Here is an 18492-nt window from a genome sequence, read left to right as displayed (position 1 = left end):
CATCTTGACTCAGAGTTGAAAATGCCAACTTCAGGTAACTCTATTTCCGTAGCAGTCATCTGTTATATTAGCTAAGCCCACTTTGACCCCCTTTTCGACCTTTCTTTTCTCTCTGGAAGTGGAGGAGATGCCCAGCCTGACCTGCCAGGTATGTCTCCCAGCTCTGCATGTCATAACTCCCACTTTCTTCTGTCGAGGTTCTCACCCCTCCCACTGCCCGAATTCACTCAATGGCCGAGTTTCCAGCTTATCCTCATGGTCACCCCACTATCAGAGACAGTCTCTTCCCCCATTCGTCATTCAGCTCCTTCAATCTCCTTTTCAGTTCTGACGAGGGGTCTCTGACCTGAAATGTTGAGTCTGTTTCTCTTCCCACAGATGCTGACCAACCTGCTGAGTATCTCCAACATTTCCTGTTTGTGTTTTAAAGTTGAATCGGATCAATAAAATCTCCTTAAGCGCCACTGCCCTTGACTGCTTCTAATTTATAATTCAGCCGAAACTGCTGACATCATGTCTGTATTTTACGAACACTTTGCATATTTGTTAAAATTTGACATCTTAAATCAGAGTTTCTAAGCCAAATACAAGTGATGTCACTGAAAGCATTAAATGATTTTGTGTTGCAAATCTTTAGCTATTGGATTAATGCCAAGCGTTAAGATTTGCATTACTATGCTTGAAGCATAAGCAGCTGTTAGTGTGCAGCACTTCTAAATAAGTGGCTTTACTCGGCACTTTGTAGGACTCACCAGCATTGTCAATAACAGGTGATTCTGTGTCATTGGGATGTGCAACTGGAACAAACAAAAATAGTCAACAAAAATAAAATAAAATAAGGTATTATGAGGAAAAAACAAAATTATAATGCACAAAACATTGTCAGGGATTGAAGAATTGTTGATGAACAAAAGAATAAATTGCACATGTGCCATGCATAACCAAAGACAACATTTCTCATGAATTCACTGCAAAATAATGTAAACTTCATAAATACAGAGTTGTCAACAGATGTAAAGTTTTTAGGATGTTCAATTAGGACCAGAGGGCACACTCTCAGAGTAAAAGGCGTGCCTTCAAAACAGAGATAGAGGAATTCAGACAGAAGGCAGTGAATTTGTGGAATTCACTGCCACAGACGGCGGTGGAGGACAAGTCATTGGGTATTTTTAAGGCGGAGATTGATAGATTCTTGATTAGTAAGGGCGTCAAAGGGTACGGGGAGAAGGCAGGAGAATGGGGTTGAGAAAGACAAATAGATCAGCTGCGATTGAATGGCGGTGGACTCAATTAGTTGAATGGTTTAATTCAGCTCCTATGTCTTACGAACTTACGATTTTCAAATTTGTTTTGCCTGAGGAATCAGTCTGCAGTACATTTCCAATAATAATAATAATAATAATAATAATAATAATAATGCATTACATTTATATAGCGCTTTTCATACACTCAAAGACGCTCATAATGGCAGTGCTTGGCATATTGCTCAGGCAGCCTTCCTTCACCTTTGCACACGGACAGGGAATAGGTATCAGCAATTGTGAACAGATGATAATATCACATCTGGGATGATCATTGCAAATTAACCCCAGATTTATGCTTCAAGTGGCAATTTATTATCAATTGATTATTAATCAATCAATTGTGATTATCTGTGGGTCTCGGAACCTGAATGATGAATTTACTGCCATCTCCATCACAGCCAACTTTGATTAAAACTGCACCGAATAACGACCTGCTCCCATACCTCATGCTCATCTTTAGATCATACACGCCATGACTGGCTTACAAATGGACTGTTTGGAAATGTGACACAATAAGATTGTTTATAACCATACTTTGACATAAAAACAATAAACAATGCTATATTTACTGAATGCACAAAGTTCAATTCTTCACATTCAATGGTAAGGAAATAGTGCCTAACAGGTGGAAACAGGAACCAACAGACTAATGAAATAAGATAACACCAGAAATCCATACAAGAAAGATTAACCAGTAGGAACCTACCCACACTCTCAACTGTCCTTACATTTAACAGTGCAGACAGAGCGGATGGGGGAAATATCAGAAGCAGAGTAGATGTTGCATGAAATACAAAGGAAGAGCCTGTGAAGGTAAAAAGGGGGAAGCTCTGGAAATGAAAGCAAAGGAAGGCTGATCAGCATTTAGACACCAACAGCAGGAGATCCACAATGAAAAGGGTGCTGGTGGAGCGTTAAGCTCACTTGTGGCCTTTCTAAACCTCTTCAAAACGACTGTATGTGGTTGAGGTTTATTGGGTCCAATATCAGCCTTTCAACAGTGACCAAGAGAAGGTGCCTCCTCAATAAATGCACTTAGATGTCAGCAACTTCAGTGTGTTTATTTTCACCCATTCAGGGCTCAGATAAAGAAAGTGGAAGCTTTCCAAAGCATCAGCCAGAGAGTTTGCAGAATGATCAGATATAGGATTAGGAAATACACGCATTTCCAGGCGGTTTCAGTTCCCGTAGATCAGGGAAAGTCAACATCCTTATTACGCTTCAAGAAGATGTGGATGTCTCCTGATATTCTACCTCCCGTTGGAGCACCAGATGCAGAGGAATCTGTCCTCAGATCCCTCCAGTTCCTTCATCAATGGAAAATCAACTGCAGTTAACTTGGTCATACACAAATGCAAGGGAAAACAGTTAGGACTGTAATAAAATCATAGATTATTCTACTGTACGATTCTATTACAGTCTTAACTGCTTTGAAATCAGGTCGACTTGGTCCACCTAATAGGCACTGACCATCGCCTACCCATTTGCACAATCCCACGCTAATCTGCTGCATTCTCCCCATACTCCCATCAATTACAAATTACAGAGGTGGGAAAGGGGATGGGGTCTTGCGGAGTGAATATAGGGGGGTTTTCAGGTAAAAGTTTAAAAGGCACAAAGGTTAAAATGTAGTACCTCGAGGGTGGTAATCTCTGGATTACTACCCAGTGCCACATACTTACAGTGAAAAGCTAGTTTTGCGTGCTAAGCGGCCAGCGGAAAGACAATACATGATTACAATTGAGCCATTCACAGTGCACAGATGCATGATAAGGGATAAGGGAATGACGTTTAGGACAGATGACTGAGCGGCTGAGGAGTTGGTGCAAGGGACAGGTACCATTGGGATCTCTTCTGGGGCAACGGTGATGTGTATAAGAGGGATGGGTTGCACCTGAACTGGAGGGGTGCCAACATCCTTGCCAGGAGGTTTGCTAAGGATATCAAGGGATGCGGGGAGAAAGCAGGAGCAGGGTAGTGATCCTGGATTATAAACCATGATCATCTCTGGCTCGAAGGGCCGAATGGCCTACTCCTCTACTTGTTTTCTTTGTTTCTGTGCTTCGTGCCACTTGGAAGGGTTTAAACTAGAATGGCAGAGGGGTGGGAACCTGAGCAGCAGGTCAGCAAATGGAAAGGCTCATGAAAAAGTGGAGTTTGTGACAATTAAACCAAAAAATTTTAAAAAGAGTAAAATGTTTTTAAAAAACGACGTGCGCTGAAGGGCTCGTGTACTTTGGTGTACTTTTAATTCCCCACGGATTGTATCACACACCTACATGCTCAGGGCAATTTACAACAGCCAGTTAACCAACCAACATCTGAACAACAGGTCTGAAGAAGGGTTCCGACCCAAAACATCACCTATTCCTTTACGATACGATACGATAGAACTTTATTTACCCCAGGAGCAAAATTAATTTGCCAACAGTCATAAAAAACACAAAGCACGTGAAACGTGAAGTTAAAGTGACGAGTGGAAAGGCTTTGGGGATGTGCAAAGATTGAGGAGGTGGGAGGGTCAGTCTCAGTCTACCCCACGACAGAAGGGGGAGGAGTTGTAAAGTTTGATAGCCACAGGGTAGAAGGATCTTCTGTGGCATTCTGTCCTGCATCTTAGTCCCAGAGATGCTGCCTGAGTTACCCTAGCATTTTGTGTCTTTCTTCTGAACATCTTTGTTAGTTTCTAAAATTCCTTCTCACATGTGTGAAAACAAGTGTCACACTTTGCACTTTGGAACTTTCAAAATGTCCATTTTCACTCTGATTTTCAAGTAGCGGCAGTCACGGTGGCGCAGCGGTAGAGTTGCTGCCTTACAGCTCTTGCAGGCGCCAGAGACCCGGGTTCGATCCCGACTACGGGTGCCGTCTGTACGGAGTTTGTACGTTCTCCCCGTGACCGCATGGGTTTTCTCCGAGATCTTCAGTTTCCTCCCACACTCCAAAGACGTACAGGTGTGTAGGTTAATTGGCTTGGTGTATGTGTAAAATTGCCCCTTGTCTGAGTAGGATAGCGTTAATGTGTGGGGATCGCTGGTCGGCGCTGACCGGGTGGGCCGACGAGCCTGTTTCCGCGCTGTATCTCTAAACTAAACTGAAGTGTGTGGTAACTGCATCTTTTGTGGAGCACGGGAACCACAGGCAGTATTGCAACTTCCAGGAACAAAGGAAAAGGACTAAGAAGGAAGGATATGCTGGTTACTTGCGGGCACTGACACAGCTGGAATAGGAGCAACTTGGAGTTCCAGGAGAGATTTACACTCGACTGCTTTAAATTAAATCTTCAATTGTCTAACGTGGCTGGCCTGACCGTTTATGGTTTGAATCAGAATGTTTTCTGTACTAACGAGACCAATTCTGTAACTGATCAAAGTTTCTCCATTCATGTTGCCAAGGGAAACATTTGTCAGCTCACCAACACAATGGAAAAGTCCACGTATTTTGGACCAATGTGTTTCATATATTAACCAGGCAATTCTGCTCACAAGGTAGGAGGAGATTAACATTCTAAACCACACAAGCTCTCTCTGTGTCCCGTGGTCTCTCTCACAAGAGAATGCCTTGAGGGTCCAAGTTAATGTGTTGTCGAGCTGAAAGTAAACTGAACTGCACAGGAAGCTGATAGGATGAAGATAATTAATTCACAGATATGCTGTTTTATTACAATCATCCAAGGGAAATATTAGGAATTATTCCCAACAGTGGGGTTGGAGTCTCATAACAATTATTTAATTGGCTGGGCAGAAAATGCTAAACATCGCAGCACTGTAACCCAATACAGTTCAGAAGCATATGAACCATATGAATTGTACCATTGGAGGTGGATACACTGCAACATATTGCTGGAATACAGGACAGAGTATTTAAAACATCTATATTTTTAGAGTCATACAGCATGGAAACAGGCCCTTCAGCTCAACCTATCCATGCCGACCAAGATGCCCAATCTACGTTAGTCCCATTGGCCCGCTTTTGGCCCATATCCCTCTAAACATTTCCTATACACTTACCGCTGGAGGTAGATACGCTAAAGCACACAGTTGTGATGCAGGATAAAAGACCTCCTCTATATTTTTAGACATACAGCCCAGAAACAGGCCCTCCAGCCCAACCTGTCCATGCCAACCAAGTTGCCCCATCTATGTTAGTCCCATATGGGCATTTGGCCCATATCCCTCTAAACCTTTCCAACCATGTACCTGTCCAAATTACTTTTACAGGTTGTTATAGTACCCGCTTCAACAACCTCCTCTGGCACCTCGTTCTATGTATTCCACCACCCTCGGCATGAAAAATTTGCCTTTTGAGTTCCTATCAAATCTTCCCCTTCTCACCATAAACCTATGTCCCCGATTCTTGATTTGCCTACATTACTGTTTAAAGACTCTGTATTCACCCTATCTATTTGCCTCATCATTTTATACACCTCTGTAAGATCATCCCCTTAGCCTCTTGTGCTCCAAGGAATAAACCCTGAGCCTGCTGAACCTCTCCCTATAAGCTCAGCCCCTCCGGTCCTGGCAGCATCCTGGTAAAGAGTGTTTTGATAAGAGATTCTCAAAGGTTCATTAGCCAAAGAAAGATTACAATTAGAGAAAGGTGGCATGTTCAACAAAATGGTGCTGTTTAAATTGAGCTATAAATGCTGAACTAGATGAAAGACAAAGAAACCATTAAAAACCCCAAACACAAAAATAACTTCTTGAACAGACTTCTGAATATGAAGCATTGAGTGTGCAAAACCAGTTACTTTGATATTGATAAATTAAATTCAAGAAACTGGAGCATAATTAAAGTCATGGGGACAGCAAAGATGATGCAATAACCATGACAGATCCATTTAATGCTTGGAAATGTCATCTGGAGAAAGAAACTAGCTAATATCAAACAACAGATGCATGGGTATGAGTATTTAGTCAAATAGATATATGCAAGGATGCTCTATAGAATGTAAAGTACTATTATAAAATGGTTGTAATTTCTATATACTGGGGGTTCCTCTAATCTGTGTAACTATAGGTCCGAGCTCCAATTGCTCAGCACAGCTCAGTAATTTTCTGGGGATGACATTTTCAAGCATGAAATGGATCCATCATAGATGATGGGATCGTCTCTGCTGCAAATAAATGCTCGATCCCATTACACTTTTGGCCAAATTGATTAATACCGTAATAACAGGCTTTTCACACTGTTACAAATTCTGTCGTTCCTCTAAAAATGTTTTCGCCTGTTGTTTAAACAGTTCTTTTTAACAAAAGTATTCTGTGTATTTTATCAACTTCTGCGTTCACAGTCAAAATTACAACGGCATACTTCCTGGTTTTAGCCAGGCCAATATAACATGGTGCTGCTTTCCTTTGTAAAACAAGGTTTCTGGAAGCACCGCAGTTTGGACAAATGCAAGGTTGTGTGACGTTACTTGGATATGTCGGTGTGAAGTGACTGGCAGCTGGCTTCCTGTATCTGTACACTGGAGATGGCTCGATTGTAATCATGTGCAGTCTTTCCGCTAACTGGACCGCACGCAACAAAAAGCTTTTCACTGTTCATGAAATAAACTAAACTAAAAACTAAACAGAGACCCAGGTTGGATCCTGACCCTTAATGTTGTCTGTGTGGAGTTTGCACATTCTCTCTGGGTTTCCCTCGGGTGCTCCAGTTCCCCACCCCCATTTTAAAGATGGGTGAGATTGTAGACTAATTGGCCACATTAAATTGCCCCAGGTGTGTTGGGTGTGGATGAGAAAGTAGGATAACATAGAACTAGCGTGAAATGGGTGATCGATCAATAGCTTGGACTGGGTTGGCTGAAGGGATTGTTTCTATGCTGTATCTCGAAACTAATATGTAAGTGCACACCGTATTTGGGTGCTGCAGAATTGCGAATGTCTGGAAGGCACTTATCCAGCTGGCCAGCAGCTCTGTTGTGATCAGTGTGATCTTGTTCACTCATAACTGCAAGTTCATCTTCATCAGAAGTAAGAGGGATTAAAACCAAGGATATTGGCAGTCATTAGGAAAATGGCTCTAATCCACTGACTTCATCTTTAAGGTACTGCATTGTCATTGGTAATCTGCCAATTATGACAAAAATGATAAGGATTTCACAATTTATGAATCTATTAATTTGCCAAGATTCTGGGAACTCTTCAATGAAAGTCAGGCGAGGATACAGAGGCAAATCAAGGGGATAGAAAACATGACATCAAGTTAGCATGAGGAAGCTCCAATGGCCAACAAAGACGAGGCTCCATTGAGGACAACTGTCTTCCCCTCTGCAGTCATAAGGTAACCGATGGCTAGAAAGCCAGAACCAATATTTGTGTGGCTCTCTATCTCTCATATTCTGTGCTTTCTTCTCCTGCAAGGAGGAAAATTGGAGGCCAGAGAAGGAGATATTGCATCAAATTAAGATGGAGTGATGAATAATATGACTGATTAAGCATGAGAAGGCATGAAGCAGTCGGAGTAATACACTTATCATGATGTAGGTCAGCATGCCAATCAATACACTTGTCATCCCATCCTGTTGGGTCATTAATCTCTTTTGCCATTAAACCCCCTTGCTTGCCAAATCCTTATTTCTGCTGATCCATGCTCTTTTTGTTTTACAGGGTGCTCCTTTCTGTTTTATCATATATCATATCATATATATACAGCCGGAAACAGGCCTTTTCGGCCCACCAAGTCCGTGCCGCCCAGTGATCCCCGTACATTAACACTATCCTACACCCACTAGGGACAATTTTTACATTTACCCAGCCAATTAACCTACATACCTGTACGTCTTTGGAGTGTGGGAGGAAACCGAAGATCTCGGAGAAAACCCACGCAGGTCACGGGGAGAACGTACAAACTCCTTACAGTGCAGCACCCGTAGTCAGGATCGAACCTGAGTCTCCGGCGCTGCATTCGCTGTAAAGCAGCAACTCTACCGCTGCGCTAATATCCCTTACAGCCCTTGACAGCGACCAGCAGCTCAAAGGACAAGACTAGAAAACTATTTTGCATGAGTTACTATCACCCCAAAATTTGGAAAGAGAATTGGTGCATTTTTATTGATGGAAAGCAAGGTGAAATAGGCAGAATAGAGTCATGTATTACAAGACTCCACTCCCCGTTTTAGTGAATGCTTGATCTGACATTATATTTCAGTAGCTGGGTTAAAGGTAACAAACACTCAAGTTAATTCAAGTCTTCCATCTTACTGAACCAACTGCCCTAATGTTTTGTCTGAACACCCAGATTTCTTCTCTCCCCCCACCCCACCCCACCCTCATTCACTTGTCCAGTCAGCAACTTCGAATCCAAATGCAGGTTTTCTGCAAATTCCTGCGGCAACTAACCTCTCTCAACTTGCCTTTTCAGCACTAACAACAATGATGAACATGAAAGCCCAGAGGCAAATGCATGTTCTTGTGCAAAGGGCATGAAATGGCAGAGAACTAAATGTCATTCTATCATTGCCAAACCCTTTGCACGAACCTATCCAAAACTTCTCAATTGGGTGGAAGTGACAGAGCTTGATTTACTGCTCCACCATGTTCACTTTGGAGTTTAGACTTTAGAGATACAGTGCCCTTCGGCCCACCAAGTCCATGCCGGCCAGCGACCAACCCATTCACTAACATTATCCGACATATTCGGGACATTTTACAATTTTACCGAAGCCAATTAACCTACAAAAAAACAAGTACGTCTTTGGAGTGTGGGAGGAAACTGGAGCGCTGGGAGAAAATCAACTCCATACAGACAGCACCCGCAGTTAGGATCGAACCTGGGTCTCTGGTGAGGTAAGGCAGCAACTCTACCGGTGCGCCACTTAACCCTTCTGGCTGAAAATAGGAGAAATATTGAGGTGACAGAAACCCTCCAGTCAAATCTTCCAAAGTGGGACAGGACGTGGTGATATAAAAGGATCAGATTCAAAAAATGAGTGAACTTCGATTTACTTAGCTGTTCTTCTCCAATAATTCCCTGCACAAGATTTAAGGCAGGGTTACAATTAGGTGTTCTTTTTATTTCTTTGTCGACAGGTGGATGATGTTGGTAGCAATGCCAGTTCACTGTCCACTGCACTGAGCTGTACTGGTGGCTGTGGAGTCCATGAAGGCCAGACTGGGTAAGGATGGCAGATCCCCTACCCCGAAAAACATGAATGAACCCAATGAAACTTTAGCTACAATCCAATCATTTTATGGATACTGCTGTTGAGACAGCTTCCTATTTCAATTCCAGATCTATGTGATCATTTGATTTTGAACTCCACATCTGCAATAGTGGGCATTGAACTCATGTATCTGGTTCAGATGTCAAATGAAAGTGACTTATTAAATGGACAGCTGCATTATTTAGATGGACTTGTTAGCTTGAAGTAGCATTACCAATTGTTTTACACTTGTCTACATGCAGATAATAAGAAATTGGATGGAAAATCTCAGCAAGAATCAGGACAGTTAATATTATCCCTGCGTCTCTGGAACAGCAATAAAGTACGAAGGAACAAAGAGGGTTTTATTACTCATAATTCATATTCATATTCATTCATATATATACAGCCGGAAACAGGCCTTTTCAGCCCACCAAGTCCGTGCCGCCCAGCGATCCCCGTACATTAACACTATCCTACACCCACTAGGGACAATTTTTACATTTACCCAGCCAATTAACCTACATACCTGTACGTCTTTGGAGTACAGTTCTAATGATACATGTCACAATATTCCAAATGCAAGGCTGGACACGTTGCAACTGTGATTTATGGGAAAGCATTATGGATGACGTTACATGCTCAAATGCAAGCAGGAATCATTCTTGGACAAAGTTAGGCGCATTGTTTTATAAATAACAAGACCCTTTAGTATTCTTGGTAGGGTGCAAAGATTGTTGGCCAAACTGCAGCAGACTCATACAGAAAGTTATATTGCAATGAGGGGGTAATTTTCTTTAGAGCTGGGAGGATCTATTGAATGCAATTTTTTAGCAATAGAGGTCACAATGAAATTTTTGGATGAATAACACGATGTTTCATAAAAGGCATGAGGCACCAATGTTTTCATATTAACTTCAAAACACAAAATCTTATGAGATTCATTTAGACTTGTGCACTGGAATCACAGCCAAGTCCACCCAATTCATGCACACATGAAACCATCCACAAGGGAACCAATGATATATTTTTTAAAATCTGCAAATATATCTCTTCTAAAACCAAAGAGCTCGATTGAGAATAAAATTATGGGACCTTAGAAAACTGTACGAGAGATGCTAAACAATGTTATTCTTCAATTCCAGGGATTCCACTTAAGTATTGCACAGTTGCAAGTAATAAACACCATGTTATGAAAGCAATAAATAATCATTTAATTCCCTGAAACTATCCAAGATAGGGCAAGATCTTCAGTGTGTGAAGGTTGCCCTGATGGCAAATAACTAAATTGTCAAGTCTAAGATACTGCGCGATACATTCTGGACTGTGGGTTACACAAAATGTTCAAACTGTACACATGGATTAATACTGGGACTTTTAAGCAGAGAAGTTATATTTACACATGTTATGGGCTTGTCTTTCTTTCTCTCAGGTCTGGAGAGAACAATCTGGAATTGCTGATATAGGGACCCAAGGTCTTTAGTCCAGATGATTCTAAGAATTGTTTCTTCCTACTTCAGGCAAAGGGTTGACATGGACTCTTGCAATCCAGAAACACCAAAATTACTCCACCAGGAATAGGTATTTTACATAGCTCTGGTCAGAAGGAAGGAAGGGTTGAATATAATGGCCAATGCATCTGAAGAAAGGACCAGCTGAGAGAAAAGTAAAACACTCATGAGGGATCCTTCTACAGTTCCACGAGATGTCAGCAACAACCAAGCGCCCAAAAAGCAAATTAAGATTATGTAAATTAACATTTCTCAACTTTATTCCACTAAATTGACCCAACTACTACCATTCACCTACATTGATTTTGTTCCCAATTTATGTCTCTACAGCCATATCCTTTGAGATGTCACCATTATATATTGCTACTTGTTATTGTCCAGCTACCTGAAGAAGTGCAACTTACAGGATGTAACAATCAGGCTGATCGGCTCTTTCCGGGCAATTGTTCTCGTACTGGCAAAATGGGCGAAACAAATGTAGTCATCCCGACTGTCAGTGGACTGCACATTTGAAAAGTAAAGGTCTCCGTTAAGTCCTTGGGATGCTCTGCTGTTCTGTTGGATGCGTTGTATCTCTGTAAAATAAAACAAACTATCATTATAGTCTAAGAACTGTCCAGAACAAGGGGCCACAGTTTAAGAATAAGGGGTAGGCCATTTAGAACGGAGATGAGGAAGACCTTTTTCAGTCAGAGAGTGGTGAAGGTGTGGAATTCTCTGCCTCAGAAGGCAGTGGAGGCCAGTTCGTTGGATGCTTTCAAGAGAGAGCTGGATAGAGCTCTTAAGGATAGTGGAGTGAGGGGGTATGGGGAGAAGGCAGAAACGGGGTACTGATTGAGAGTGATCAGCCATGATCGCATTGAATGGCGGTGCTGGCTCGAAGGGCTGAATGGCCTACTCCTGCACCTATTGTCTATTGTCTATTGTCTAATCCTTACTAACAATCAGTTAATGACTTGAAACATTAATCCAGTTTCACTCTCCACAATTGTTGTCGAACCGGCTACACTTTTCCACAAATTCCTGTTTTTATTTCAGATTTTTAAGCATCTGTCATATTTTGCTTTCGGATTGATAATTAATAATTCCATCTCATTTAAGATTCATTCAAATGACTGATGCCATAAATAATGTAGGCCGTGAATGTCAACAGAAATTAATTAAAAACTCATAACTCTTCTCCTTTACCTTTTTTTCATGTAATTATTCTGATAGGTGTAGCAATGCACATTTTAATACGTTATTTAGTTAGTGAAAGGAATTAAAGAAAGGGAGCACAAGGCTAAATAGTCAATTTCCTTTTGGTGTGCCAACTCTCTCAGCAATGCACATAAACCACACTGAACAATCACAAGAGTTTTACAAATGGGAAAAATGAGATTCACATAATTTGTCTGATATTTGTAGTAGACAGGAACACCCAAAAAAGGTAAATAATCAATTTATATTTTTAATGAGGAAGAAAATTGCACTAAGCAACTACCTCTCCTAATTGCTGTTGATTCTTCCGAGAATTTCATCATGGCGATAATTTCAATATTGTATTACAAAGTGCAAACACTTAACTAATGCTGTTTGAATGGCAAACTTTGCTCAGTAGAAACTTTGAAATGATCGACATAATTATTTATTAAAACTTCAAAATGATAATTGCATCTGTGCATCTTGAGACATGACATGCTGCTGACACTTGCCGATGACCTCTCTAAAGTTAACATGCTAGTAGGTTTATTATCGTCACATGTACCGAGGTACAGTGAAAAGCGTTGTTTGCATGATATCCAAACAGATCGGATGTACCATATTAATACATGCAAGTTAAACTCAAGTACAATAGATAGAGATAAGAGGAAGACACAGAATGCAGAATACAGTTCTCAGCATCGTAGCGCATCAGTTCCATAGACAAAGTCTAATGTCCACAATGTGGGAAAGGTGAACTGGATGTACCCTAGCTTATGGAAGGACCGTTCAGGAGCCTGATAACAGAGGGGAGGAAGCGGTTCCCAAGTCTGGTGGTGCACACTTTCAAGGGAACAGGGAGAAGGAGGAATGACGGGTGGGACAATCTTTGATTATGTTGGCCTCTTTTCCAAGGCAGCATGAAGCGTAGATGGAGTCTGGTCTCTGTGATGGACTGTGCTACATGAACAGAGCTGTTCCCAAACCAAGCTGGAATGGAGCCCAACAATATGCTTTCTGTTGAACTTTGTAAGAGTCATATGCTAAATTTCCTCAGTCTCCTCAGGAAGTAGAGGCATCGGTGTGCCTTCTTGGCTGTTGCATTAATGTGGTTGGTCCACCACAGATCGTTGGTAATACAGTAAACCTCATTATGAATGGACCAGATGAGCTTTAATACACAAAAGGACACAAAGTGCTGGAGTAACTCAGCAGGTACATGGATAGGATAGGTTTGAGGGAAATGGGCCAAATGCAGGCTGGTGGGACTACTGTAGATGGGACATGTTGGTCGGTGTGGGCAAGCTGGGCTGAAGGGTGTACACGCTGTATGAATCTATGACTCTATGACTATGTCAGGCAGCATCTCTAGAGACCAAGAATAGGTGACATTGTGATTCTACCCTGATTCAGGCTGCTGAGTTACACTAGCACTTTGTGTTCTTGCACCTTAAAACTAGGCACCAATGCGGCTGGTCTGTACCAGCGAGCCCTTCTTCACCAGCGGCTGGTGTTGTGGCTCATGTTCCCACCTCCTCCTCTTTCTCCCGTCGCTTTGTCCACTCCGACGTTCCTTCTTCCACCGTTGCCTCCTCCACCTCTATCTCCCCCCGCAGTCACTGACATCTTCCAAGGTGGCATATGTCAGTGACTCTGGGGGGGGGGGGGGGAGAGGAGGAGGCCATGCGAGATGAGTGGGGGGAAAAAAGAGGCCCCATCAACTGGAGTGGACTGTGTGGTGAGTGAAGGAGAGTCCGCTGGTGCACCTTGCAAGCCGGGGGTGCCACTGGAAGCCGGGGCTGGAAGCGGCTGTTGGAAAGGGGTCTGTGAAAATGACCGTATTAACGCCAAGGAACTTGAAGTTGTCAACCATTGCCACTTCGGCACCATTGATGCTGATTGGGGCATGTGATTCACCACATTTCTTGAAGTCGATAACTAGCTCCTTTATCTTGCTGACATTGAGAGGGAGGTTATTGTCCTGACGCCATGTTACTAAGTAGCCAGTGGAGGCCAATTCACTGGATGGATTCAAAAGGGTGTTAGATATGGCTCATCGGGCTAATGGAATCAAGGGAAATGGGGAGAAAGCAGGAACGGGGTACTGATTTTGGATGATCAGCCATGATCATATTGAATGGCGGTGCTGGCTCGAAGGACCAAATGTCCTACTCCTGCATATACTTTCTATGTTTCCATGTTTCTATGTTTCCTCCATCTCCTTCCTGTATTCTATCTAATTATTTTTCATTGATTTGGCCCACCACAGTAGTGTTGTCTGCAAACTAGTAGATGGAATTAGAGCCAATTTGGGATGCATGATAGAGCTCCTAAGGATAGCGGAGTTGGGGGGTATGGGGAGAAGGCAGGAACGGGGTACTGATTGACAATGATCAGCCATGATCACATTGAATGGCGGTGCTGGCTCAAAGGGCCATATGGTCTACTCCTGCACCTATTGTCTATTGTCAAGAGTGTATAGGGAGCATAGTGGAAGATTGAGAACTGCAGACCACATACCAAATGGCAAGGGCTATTGCTGCAGAAAGGTTTTATACATTTTCATGTCATCTCATGCTGGTTAAATGGCAGAACAAGCCAAGTGTCAGGCTATCAAACTACGAATGGCCTTGACATTAGGAAAGATTCAAAATCATCCAGGAACATTCAAAATCATCCAGGAATATTAAGAACAATAAAACAACATAAAAAAAAGTACAAAATTAAAGAAATTAAGAATATGGAATTAGTTTTTAAAGGATAAAAATACTTATTTAGTTTAAAGATTAAGCATGGAAACATGCCCTTCAGTCCATGCCAACCATCAACCCATTCACACTAGATTTATGTTATCCCACTTTCTCATGCACTCCCCACACAATAGGGGCAGTTTTACAGAGATCAATTAACCTACAAACCCACATATCTTTCGGATGTGGGAAGAAACCGGAGCAGCCGAGGGAAGCCCACGCAGTCACAGGGAGAACATGCAAACTGCACACATACAGCATCCAGAGTTTGGCTTGGTCTCTGGTGCTGTGAGGCTGCAGGTCGACCCGCTGCGCTACTGCGCTCCACTGAGTTAAATAGAACAAATAAAAAATAACAAGTCTTTCCTCATCAAAATTGGAGAGCAGTTAGAAAAACCAGTTAGAGAGCACCATACGATTTCAGCACCTCTCTTTGCACTCATCCTGAAGTTGGTAGCACTTCCGCAGTATAGGAACTGCTCTCATTTCCCAGCAACTTCACAATTTGCTGAGTGAGGCAGCTGTCCACACTAAGCACAGAGGGTGCAGCAGTGGGGGCTGTCTGATAGATATTTCCCATATATTCATGACTCTTTCATTTTACCTTTCAATCATGTTAATCTCCATTTATGCCCTCATAATTCACTTCAAATTAATAACCTGACTTTACCCTATATCTACATTGTAATATTTTACTTGCTTCAGAAGAGTAATGTGATTTTATAATGACGCAAGAACGATTGCAAAATGGAAACCAATTAGACTTCGGCCTTTTCCTTTTACATGTGACTTTTATTTTATTCATGACAGCCGCAAAAATTTCACAAAGGCAAGAAAGTCCATTAGGTCAAAAAACATTTAAAATGTAATTGCCAGATGGTAAGCAGATAGAATTTAACAACTTAGTTGAACAACCGGTTACGGAATCTGTTATCATTAAATAAGAGACAGTACTTACTGCTGGTCATCCAATAAATATTTAATGGCAGTGGCCCACTGGGAGGGTTACATGGTAACACCACAGGCTCCCCTTCCTCCACCTCAATTGGTTTCATGCTCTCTTTAGGGAATCTTGGGATAGCTGTGAAAACAAATTATTATTCTATGTTATTTGTCATGAAATATAATTTTGAAAATGCACATTTCGTGTACCAAATATAGAATACGAGAGAAAACAGATACAGAACTCAGCATGAGATACAAGGCAAAAGTAATGAAAAACAAAATATGCACCTGAACAGAAATAAATGCCGAACTGTTCAACTTACTGATTCACATTCTTCTACTCATTAATGTTATAGCTAGCTGCTTCCAGATACATAGTTAAGGCACAGTTTGATGCCACAATAGAAATTGTTGGGTAGCCAACAATTTCTTGTTCATTGTAATTAAGAGAACATTTGTAATGTTCTTTAAGATAAAAAGCTACAAAGATTGCGCCCAAATTATCCTTTTTCAAATTTTTTGCATATTACCATCTGAAAAGCAGCAGCATATTTTAGAAAGCTGTTCTGGATAATTTGATTTGATTTGCAAATGTTCTATTTCTTTGTGCACAACCTTTACTTCGAGTCACTGAATGTTAAAAAATTGAATAATTCAGGTTTAATGTTGATGGAAGTCATTAAAAACACTTGTATGTTTCCTTTGTAACCTTTGAATACATCCATAACGTGTACTTATAAAGTAATCACATTTTTGAGAAGTCCCACGGCACTTCACATAGGCAGAAGGAGAAGTGCTATGCCAGGGAAATACAAAGAGGTTGATACTTAAGCAAACTGTTACAATGCAGCACCACAACTTGCAAATTTACAGTGCTTTTAATGGTAAAATGCTTTTCACAATGGAGAACATAAAACCAAATCTGAAAGTAAGCTGCATAGCAAGGTGTTTGATTGAAAAAGATTCTTACTGGAGGAAGGAGAGTTATACAGATATTGGAAAAGATAAACACAAAATGCTGGAGTAACTCAGCGGGACAGGCAGCATCTCTGGATAGGAGGAATGGGTGACGTTTTGGGATGAGACCCTTCTTCAGACTGCTGAAGATGCAGTGGATGTGGAATAGAGTGACATATAGCTAGCTAAAACCAAACAGCACATGGTCCTTAAGGGAACTGCTGAGTTACTCCAGCGTTTTGTGAATAAATGGTCCTTAAGGGATATCTTTACTAAGATTAAATGCAAATGCAAAATACAATTTGAGACAAAGACAAATAAAAGAGTCCTAAATTCTACAGGACAGTGAAAGAAAAATACAGTGCAAAAAATTAAGTTCGTCCACGCTAAAAGGGAGACTTTGCAGGGTGTAAAGTCCAAAGTCACAAAGAAACAATCCTTCTAATTGTATGCAAAGTGTACTGTAAAAATGTCACAGAATCGTAGCTTCATGGCAGCAGAGAAAGGGGGCATCCAGGACATTCTGGGGTATCACAAAAAGCTGGAGTAACTCAGCGGGTCAGGCAGCATCTCAGGAGAGAAGGAATGGGTGACGTTTCGGGTCGAGGCCCTTCTTCAGACTGAAGAAGGGTCTCGACCCGAAACGTCACCCATTCCTTCTCTCCTAAGATGCTGCCTGACCCGCTGAGTTACTCTAGCATTTTGTGATACCTTAGAGTTGAACCAGCATCAGCAGTTATTTTCCTAAGACATTCTGGGGAATTAGTTTGAGAGTATAAGAAACTTCAAAACGAAGTATTCCTTCTGCATTATTGTTTTCATTGGTATTGCTGAAGTTAAGAGGGGAAACAAATTTATCAGTTCCAAATCGCTGAAGTAATGTTTCACTGCACAAGCATAGAGCAGCAACGGGTATTGAACCTTTAAAAGAACTGAGAATGCCATAACAGCAGGTTCATTCTCAACACTTTCACTTCTTTGTTGCTTGTTAAATCCTGCCCAGGCATATGTTTCTTTCTTTTCGAGAGTTTTCTGACAAAAAATGTTCACGGGGATTCTAATCTATGTCCCAGTGGGTGAGACAATAGGATATGATTCCCTCTAATTCTTTCACCATTCAGACTAATTCACACTTAAATACACGACACTGATGTGGGAATGGAAGAAAGTTATCCTGCAAAGGTTAGAATTAAGCTTGTCATTAAGTAGAGGAGAAAGGTATTTACTCCTGCAAGCATGAAGTACTTTTGCTATTGTTACTATTGACTGGAAATGGAAACGCATTTAATTTTCCATTATCATTTCCCATTTTAACAAGCAAATAGAAATTAAGGTACAAATTTGGCAGAAAAATTTCCAATTGCAAATACACTGATGAAGATTACAGAAATATTCAGTATATCGGAATTAGTTTAGTTTAGTTTGGAGGTGCAGTGCAGGAACAGGCTGTTCTGTCCACTGAGTCCATGCCAATACGTGATCACTAGGAATAATTTACAATTTTACCAAGCCAATTAAACTACAAACCTTTACGTCTTTGGAGTGTGGGAGGATACCGGAGAAAACCTCCACAGAGGTAGAAACATTTTCTAGCGTGGACAAGTATGTGCTCTGTTTAGAGCAAAACTTAGCAGAAACAAATATATTTTGCACCACAGTTCATCTCAATTATATTTCTTGTTCGGAAATCAGTG

The 18492-nt window shown here is 41.4% G+C and overlaps 1 protein-coding gene across 7 annotated transcripts in view; it reads right to left on the bottom strand.

Moving 5' to 3' along the window:
* The window catches only part of chl1b (cell adhesion molecule L1-like b), a 639417-nt gene that overhangs the window by 343381 nt on the left and 277544 nt on the right, over positions 1–18492 (bottom strand). For 6 of the 7 annotated variants that reach the window (XM_078414480.1, XM_078414482.1, XM_078414481.1 and 3 more), the window contains 3 exons: positions 15855–15977; positions 11369–11539; positions 753–797 (listed from right to left, as the gene is read on the bottom strand). In XM_078414480.1, coding sequence (XP_078270606.1) covers positions 753–797; positions 11369–11539; positions 15855–15977 — 339 coding nt within the window. The remainder of the gene's footprint in view (positions 1–752; positions 798–11368; positions 11540–15854; positions 15978–18492) is intronic. The other variant, XM_078414479.1, reaches the window with a different exon arrangement.

Source organism: Rhinoraja longicauda, chromosome 17 (assembly GCF_053455715.1).
Source record: "Rhinoraja longicauda isolate Sanriku21f chromosome 17, sRhiLon1.1, whole genome shotgun sequence".
Taxonomy (NCBI): domain Eukaryota; kingdom Metazoa; phylum Chordata; class Chondrichthyes; order Rajiformes; family Arhynchobatidae; genus Rhinoraja; species Rhinoraja longicauda.
This window is presented reverse-complemented; position numbering and strand designations above follow the sequence as displayed.